Here is a 9,219-nt window from a genome sequence, read left to right as displayed (position 1 = left end):
AGAAGAACAAAACTAATTTCAGTTAATTACTCGTTCAGTTTGTTTCTTTCAAGAACAGGTGACACCCTTTGAGTTTATCATCAGACAAGTGCGATTTAAAATACCAATGACCATTTAGGCAGTATGACTCGTGGACTCAGCTGTTAAATAACTTTAAACATACATACCTGTGTACAACAAATACTGCGCTTTCACAGTGTAAAAACATATATCACTGCAACCTCTGGAAATGTTGTTAACACTAGCAAATGTATGAAATCAACAAGACAAAGTTAGGTATACAATGTACACGTTTGCCGACGGTCTACTGGATGCAGTTCTCAATGACATTCGTGTTAATTTGAAAGGTTGGGCATCGAACAAATTCAAACATAACTAATGACTGGTTGCAACAGGCCACCTTAGTAAACGGTATAATGACCATTTGATACGGTATATTGACCCGATGAAATAATGGACAATATCAACACGGTTGGGTTTTCAAGTTGTATGAAACTTCCTCAACTTTAATCTCGAATAATAAGTTGATTATTTTGAAGTACGGTTTGGTAAAGAAGTGTACTATTTTAAACATTATCAATGTTGTATTTCGTACAGAATCCGTTATTGCCGTCCATTGTCCACCTTGTAAATTTCAGCAGAGATTCATCGTTCAGCAGAGATTCAACTGTGCAAAATCAGCATTTGTAGAAACACTTGAACAATAGGTAAGAGTTTACTTTCCCTTGGTCTAATGGTATGTTCAATGATGCACATGACCGTTAAAGTATATTCATAAATACCTGAGACAGTTTATCCATTCTGATTGGTCGAGAGGGCATCACGAGGGGTTGTTTGAACAGATGATATAATACCAGTTAAAAGTGTTGAAACATGGGCGTGACACGTGAGCTAGCACCTGTGCTTATAAGACAGTTTCTTCATTCATATTGGTCGAGAGCAACTTCTGGGCCACATCACGCGATACGCGTGACGCGCACAGCAATCTCTTTATAAGGAGTTGTTTACCCGAGGGCCTTACCATTTCATAGCTGGAGGGGTGTTGTGTTGAAAGAAATCATTGAACAATTAAAATGTTTGCATATATTTTACTTTTTGACAAAAAGTGTTGATGTTTTTTGACCGAAAAGGTATTTATGAATGGGAATCAACGTGTGTTGAATCGGTTTTCAACTAGTGGTTTAAACCCGCCGAGGCCTGGTTCTTGATAATTTACCTCGACTTCGTTTCGGTAAAATTATCAAGAACCAGGCCTCTGCGGGTTTAAACCACTAGTTGAAAACCTCTTCACCACACATTGATTCCCTTATTAACTATTAACAGATCAGACATTTTTCAAATTGATCATGCCACTGTTTGAACCATTTTTTTTTGCAATGAACTGCCACGCTCTTTTGACAAAACGCGTTATGACTAGCTATACGCAAGCTATTTTGGGCTATTGAAACATAACTCTTTATAAATTGTGTTGACGATTACATGGTTGTAGGAAACCAAAGATCACAGGTTAAACTTTCCTATACACTGCAAAAACTGGGGTGTTAACATTTACGTTATGGTTGTTGTCACTAATATACATACCAAAGAGAGAATCAAGACTAACATCACATGGTGATAAGATAACACAAAATATAATTGTTTGGGTAGAATTAAATAAGGGATTATAAGGGTAGCGACGAGTTCTTACACGGCCGTTTAAAGCCGGCAGGATCGAACTGCCGTGTGATACAGGCCCGAGCGCACGGCAACGACCATGCAAGGTTTAAACGGACGTTAAAGAACGAGTCACTACTTTTTGATTCCTATTCATAAATGTCAATTTTTTAAAAAACGTTAAACAAATACAATTACAGACACTTTGACAGTCAACAATTCGAGGTGTATTTTTGTTTGTTTACAAAAACTTTGTTTGGAGTCTGTTGCGCGTGGGTTGTGTGTACGCGCGCGCGCTTAAAAATAGATTTCGCGCGCGCTCAGAAGTAAGTTACTAATAGCTAATAATATTGCGCGCCTGACACGCGGAAGCCAGCCGGTTATTGGTCTGGTTCCCTGAGCAAAGATTCCTTGACGTCTCTTGTTAAAAATTTAGGTCAGGTATCACCCACGGTTAAAAATAGTGCATGACGCAATTTGTCAGGGTCGGGGGTCATCTCCAGGGAAACCATGTCTGCACGTACACTAGCGATAACGTAACCCTCCTCCCAACAGCCGCTAGGCCGGAGGGTTACGAGATTATTTCGATCGTCAATTAATGACAATCTTGTTCAACACGTATAATGTCGACAGCTAGTCACCAGATTTTGCCCCATTTTTACCACTTTTAAAAATCATGAAACTTAATCCTCAATCAATGTCTAATGAACACTCAAGTCAGAACACCTTTGAAAAAAATTATTTTTGAAGAAAAAGCACAAAAACTTCCGGAGCGATTTCCCAGCTTTATATATTTTGAACTTGTCGCATCGCTTTGCAAACGTTTTATTTAGGCACAACGCCTGCATTTGCAATAACTGGCATACAAACTCCTGGATCTACGGCCGACCTGACTGACATTACGAGTCCATACCGAACATCAGCGATACTGAGCGAATCAGCGAATTGTGCGGCCAATTTTGGAGTACGCTGCACCCGCCTGGTCAGGTGCTTTGTCAAATAAGCAGTGTAATGATCTGGAAAGGGTGCAAAAGCGCGCATGCAGAATTATTCTTGGCAATGACTACGTGCGCTACTCAGACGCTCTACAATTGTGCAGTATTGAAACACTGGTATGCCGTCGTAACCACTTGTGCCAATCTTTTGCCAAAACTCTCCATTCATCAGTCCTAAAGCGCCTCTTGCCACAGAGGTATGATAGTGGGTACCAACTTAGGAACTCCGGACTTCTGGGTCAGTTTAAATGCCGAACAGAGCGCTATAGAAAGAGCCCTTTCCCTCACCTCACACGCCTTTTTAACAACTGAATTGCAATATAATGCAGCTTTTTATGCGCCCTTTGACTGTGCCAGCAATATTTTGTATCCAGGTTTTTTTCCCCGCAACTTTCAGAACAATTTATTGTATACATTGTAAATATTTGTCTCTCCTTAATCAATTATTTCTTAAATAATGTGAAATAGTGTGTTTTTTTTCTTATTTTTTAATCTCTGTATATTTTCCTGTAATTCGATCTCCGGTCGCCATGGGAATTTGTTTTTAAAATAATAAACCAATTATGAATGAAATGAATGAATACTGTCCGAATGTTGACGACAACACGTTCGGAACATTTCGGATAACTTCGAAAGAGGAGGAATTTATCCTCTTTGGTCACGTGATTTTGGGTGATACCGGACCCTAAATTCGACAGAGCCTAGTCGGAGATTTGTGGGTCTGGGAACCAGACTAGCCGGTTATAAACACTGGTCATTATCAACCGTTTAAACACCCCCACATGACGCGCTCTCCATCAATAGGAGTTGAGAAACTGTCTGGGGTATTTATGAATGTTATTTTAACACCCTATGGTGTACATTTTGGTTCCCTCTTCGATGTCTATAATACGACAACACCTACGGTGTTAACCTGTTTAACACCCCAATTCTTGCAGTGTATAACAGTTACCGGGTTGATATGCGCCAAAGCCGACAGGGCCAGTGGGACGATTCTTTGAGTCAATATCCCGAAATCAAACTCAGGTTAAAGTTTCATAATAGCTGGTCAGTTTGACATAGAAAACAAGCCACACTGACTTGGGTCTGTTCAGAGTGTGGACGTTAAACCGTGTGGTTGCATGTTGGTTTAGTTGGTATTACAACATTATAGGGATTGTATACGTTTAGTAAAGCCTGGGAAAATGATTTACATTGCAGTTTAATTTGGTAACAAGTATAGCAGTTTGGGATAGTGAAATGCATTTAAGAGTCGAAGTACCATGGTTGGTTCGGGAAAAATAAATCGCTTTGTTATCTTTTGATAATGAGTATCGTTTCTGACAGTAAGGTTTATTAGATTGTGAAAACCCCATTGAAGAGTGCTCTTTATGTGTGGACAACCGCTACATTAGTTAAAACAATCTCACATGTCACTTATTGAGATGACACTTTTCAAATATTAAAGTCGCCTAGTGGTATTTTTTTGTTTTCAAAATAAAGCTTGTGTCACTAAGATATGTGTTTTAATGAGTGGAATATGAATAAACAGTAGTTAACTTAGGTTCTAAAAAAATAGTTCTCATTTTATTTACATAGTATGCCCCGACCCGAGAGGGCGCTGTTCGTGACATCGAGGCGCGATATTTTAAGACAAAATGTGTAGTCTGGGCCCTTACAATGTACGCTACGTCTGTGTAACTGATCGGTATGATGCCTACGTACAGAACTATGGTCACGGAGCAGACTACGGATGCTGTGCGGACGGTCCACTCGGATTACCCTGCACGGTGAATCGCAAGCTAAAACAAGCCCTCAAAGTTAAAACCCGAATTGTTCAAGTTTGGCATAAACTCATGTAGGTCTTACCTTGTTTGACTTTCCACTCTTGAAAAGTTGTTGGGATGGCGTCATGTTTTAGAATAACCTTTCTCTTCGTGTCAATGTGTGGTGTATTCCGTTTACCTTATTTGACTTCCCACTCTTGAAAAGTTGTTGGGATGGCGTCATGTTTTAGAATAACCTTTCTCTTCGTGTCAATGTGTGGTGTATTCCGTTTACCTTATTTGACTTCCCACTCTTGAAAAGTTGTTGGGATGGCGTCATGTTTTAGAATAACCTTTCTCTTCGTGTCAATGTGTGGTGTATTCCGAAAGCACGACGACTCGCTGCACAGCGCTGAAAAAGACGTCGGACCGGACGTCCAATGCTTTGTGCGTCTGACTTTCGCGGCTCACAACCGCCTATACTAGGGATCTGCAAGAAACACATGCAACCTGAAACCTGAACCCATCATTAATTGTGTTGCTGCATCCAGCAGCAATACACATGGTCAGCATTGCCGCAAAAATGCAACAACAACGAAACAAAACAAATCGAAACTTTCAAACTGACGACTTGGACCGTATATGTACTTTGCACATGTGGTTACTCTACGCATTTCAGGCAAAGTCTGCCTCGATTGACGTCACAAGAGGGGAAGGCGGAGTCAGCCCCCGAAAGAACTTTATATATTTTGTCAACATATCAATCGAGACAAACAATACAAAAAACAAATGTTTTATTGTTCATAAGCATTTGTTTAAAATAAAACAATATATATTTCCAGGTGGCTTCAATTGTATGGTGAGTATATGTACAACTATAAAACAATGAATCAAACACTGGTTTCAATCACAAACCAACGACTGGCACACTTTAAACAAACCATCCCAAGTCTTTTCAATTATGTTTTTGGAAGGCAGTGGACAATATTGGTAATTGCTCAAAATAATTATTAGCATAAAACCTTACTTGGTAACGAGTAATGGGGAGAGGTTGATAGTATTCACAGTGTAAGAAACGGCTTCATCATAAGTGGAGTAGTTTTCGAGAAAGAAGTAATTTTCCACGACTTTGATTTCGAGACCTCAGATTTAGAACTAGCTGTCTCGAAATCAAGCATCTGAAAGCACACAACTCCGTATGACAAGGGTGTTTTTTTTTTCTTCCATTATTATCCCGCAACTTCGACGACCAATCGAGCACAAATTTTAACAGGTTTGTTGTTTTATGCCTATGTTGAGATACACCAAGTGAGAAGACTGGTCTTTGACAATACCAATAGTGTCCAGTGTCTTTAAACATGGCATCCTTAAACAAGGACAACAATCATTGTCATGTAAAAGGGAAAGTCCATTGGTTTTTTTTACCGAGTGCTGGGTAATTAACTCGTTTAGCAGGCACTGTATGAGATACAGTTTGTTTGACCGAAAGCCGTTTATATAAATCACAAGTTATCGAAACTCTCAACAAAAGGCTCTTAATGCGGTAAGTCTGATTCCACCCAATGTATAAAATCACTGTATGAACTATTGAAAATTACAATCGTTTTACTTTCAGTCTTACCAAGATGGCCGAAGCTGCACTTCACACTGAAACCACTTGCAAGATTAGACATGTACACATCGAATGCCCAATCTGCTTGACTCGGTTCATCGATCCGAAAATCCTGGACTGTCAGCACAGCTTCTGCTTAAAATGTCTTCAGGAACTTGTAGACAAACAGGATCAGAAGACGGGTTTCATTATTTGTCCAGTGTGTAGAGAGAAAACTTCAGTCCCAGATAAGGGACCATCGGCTCTTCTCAACTGCTTTCTCTTGAGCTCGCTTATTGATGACGTCATCAATCCGGGTGGTCCCGGAGAAGACATTAGGCCTAACCCTGTTGTATCGATTTGCGAAGGATGCGACGAAGGTCTTGATGCCGTCTCACGGTGTATTGACTGTGAAGCTTATTTTTGCAAGACTTGTTTGAAATACCACGCCCAAAAAAAATTGAACAGGCATCATCGAGTCGTTACTGCAGCCGGGTCGTCAAATGAGGGATCCAGAGACCACAACAAAATTTTCTCTCCAAAATGCCGGAAACACACTGACCAGGAACTGTGTTTTTATTGCGAAAAGTGTGACTTACTTGTTTGTCTAAAATGTGTGGCATTTGAACACAGAGCGCAAAACCACAAACTAACTGAAATCAAAGACTCCATTCGATCTTATCGTCAAGCTGTTGAAGAGGCTTTGATGAAGTTTGATGAATGTCGCAAGCAGTTCCAAGAAGTGGACGCCTCCATCAAACACTCACAGCATAGATTACAGATCATGGTCGACCGGGCTCTTCGAGATATTGTGGCTAAGGAGGAAGAGGAAGTCGAGAAAATCAGAAAAGCATCTCGCCTCCTTCAAGAAAGAGTCACTCAAATCCGCAAAGAGAGAGGTGGGCAATTCGGCAGCATACAGATCAGCAATAGCGATAAGATGAGCCGCGCAGAGCAAATCGTAGCTTCAGTCAACGACTTGATGCAACATGCTGATGACTTTGAGCTGCTGGACCTCAAGCCAAAGGTCATGCACAACTTGACATTCCACAATGACCTCAAGTTTCAAACAGTGCAGCATAGCAAGTCATTCATCGGGTTCAAAGGCCATGATGTCGTCACTGATTCGGATATCGGTGAAATACTAGAGGAAGAGAAGTGGGAGGTGAAGACAGAGTTTGGTAAAGAAGGGGAAGGTGAGGGGGAGTTTAAGTTAGCATGGGACGTTGCTTGTTTAAGCAACGGTGAAATCGTTGTTACTGATCTTGAACGGCTGATATTATCCAACTTTACATCGAATGGTAGTTACAAATCTCAAGGTGTGCAAAGTAGAACAGAAGATGGACAACTAGAATACCCTGGCGGTGTTGCGGTGACCTCTGATGACCTGCTTCTGGTTACTCACGGACATGATGTAAAGGTTTATGATAGCGAACTGCGATATATTCGACAGTTCAGATCCTCACAGAATGAAGTCGAGGGGCAGTCAGAGAGTATACTCTTTAAAATTGCTGTTGACAAGAAAGATCGTATTGCAGTGGCTGACTACGGGAGAAAGGTAATTTATCTTCATAACAAGGATGGATCCACCATTTCCACAATACATCATGATGATATTGGCGATACCGACAGTCCAAGCTTTCTATCTGTTAACAGCAAGGAGCGACTGATCTTTACAAACCTCGATGAGATGAAACTAGTTTGTCTGGATTTCATGGGAAACGAGGTGTTTAATATCAGCACCTCCATTGCCGGCAAACCTGTAACGCCTACTGGTGTGTGTTGTGATGATGCTGGCGATATATATGTATCTATTCATGACGATACGGTGGGACCCGGTGAGATACATCATTACGATGCATCAGGTGAGCACATCGGCTGTGTAGCTCGTGGCTTGAACGGTCCTCTAGGCATGACGTTTACTCCGATCGGTGACCTCATTGTGGCTGATTTCGAATCAGTCAAGATATTGCATCGCGTGTGAGTGTCGATGACGTTAAGGTCGTAAAATGTACAATGTTATTGATGGTAAGGTAATTTGCAATTTATAAAAGTTGAACACTTATAGTTAATCTTCATGAATCTCAAAAATTTGAAAAATCTGCCATTTGGACAAAACGTTACGATCACAACGTACCACCAATCGTTTAGTACAAATTTAGTGTTTTATTTCCGCAAATAAATGCTTCTTTCGCTCTGGCGGTTATATTAATTGTGTGATTTCGTTTCTTTCCATTTATTTCTTACGTTTTAGTAAAACCATTAACCTATAAAGTACCAGCTTAAATGTGTATTATCCGTACCGAAGTGTAGTCTTTTGTGAACTCTCAGTCTGGTAACTCAACTTTATTTTCACGAGCCTTTTAAATACACTAGACACTATTGGTAATATTGTCAAACACCAGTCTTCTCACTTAGTGTATTTAAACATATGCATACAATAACGAGCCTGTGCAAAATTTAACTCAATTTATTGGTCGTTGAAGTTGCGAGATAATAATGAAATAAAAAACAACCTTTGTCACACGAAGTTGTGTGCTTTCAGAAGCTTGATTTCGAGACCTCAAATTTTTAATCTGAGGTCTCAAAATCAAATTCGTGGAAAATGTTATGCAAATATTTATTTTGAGTAATTACCAATAGTGTCCACTGCCTTTAAATGGATTTTGGAGCTGTATTATTACGGTTATACTTTTGAATGTTTTTACTCAGTCGATTATCAATGTAAATGGAGCATTCCTTTTGTGTTTAACCTTAACCGAATATTTGCCATCATTGTGTTGTTGGCAGATTATGTTGTTGTTTACCGTTATACAATTATTAATATTAAATTAACTTGTGTAAATTAAAGCTTTTCTAAATATGAAAAAAATGAGGCTCACGACAAAATTAGCAGGATACAAGTCTTATAATAAGCATGTTACATAGTGTTCGGCTTGCCACAGTATAGTCCGGTAAGCATTTTTCGTTTGGCTTTGCTACAAGGGAAAAATTCCAAAAGGGTAGCGATGAGTTTTTAAACTGCCGTTTGAAACCGGCAGGTTCGTGGCAGATCGATAAAGGCACGAGCCGAATATTTTAAACGGCAGTTAAATCACGAGTCGATACTCTTGTATTCCCATTCATAGATGTATGTTTGGTTAAAAGGCGCTTTGAAGTTCTTATTCATGGACCAACATTGGACCAGCTCCAGCTGGTTATTATCAACCGTTTAAACACACCCACGTGACGTGCT

The 9,219-nt window shown here is 40.0% G+C and overlaps 1 protein-coding gene across 1 annotated transcript; it reads left to right on the top strand.

Annotated features, from left to right (window-relative positions):
* The first annotated feature begins 6,018 nt into the window (after positions 1 to 6,018).
* LOC117299126 (E3 ubiquitin-protein ligase TRIM71-like) lies at positions 6,019 to 8,529 on the top strand. Its single transcript, XM_033782586.1, has one exon. The coding sequence runs from the start codon at positions 6,019 to 6,021 to the stop codon at positions 7,966 to 7,968; it is 1,950 nt and encodes a 649-aa protein (XP_033638477.1). The 3' UTR covers positions 7,969 to 8,529.
* The last annotated feature ends 690 nt before the right edge of the window (positions 8,530 to 9,219 follow it).

Source organism: Asterias rubens, chromosome 14 (assembly GCF_902459465.1).
Source record: "Asterias rubens chromosome 14, eAstRub1.3, whole genome shotgun sequence".
NCBI classification, from domain to species: domain Eukaryota; kingdom Metazoa; phylum Echinodermata; class Asteroidea; order Forcipulatida; family Asteriidae; genus Asterias; species Asterias rubens.
The sequence above is the reverse complement of the archived record's forward strand: the minus strand, read 5'-3'. Positions and strand labels throughout refer to the sequence as shown.

Bases quoted from the DNA above. Each gene is read 5' to 3' on its own strand.
- LOC117299126 (XM_033782586.1), top strand. From the start codon at position 6,019: ATGGCCGAAGCTGCACTTCACACTGAAACCACTTGCAAGATTAGACAT.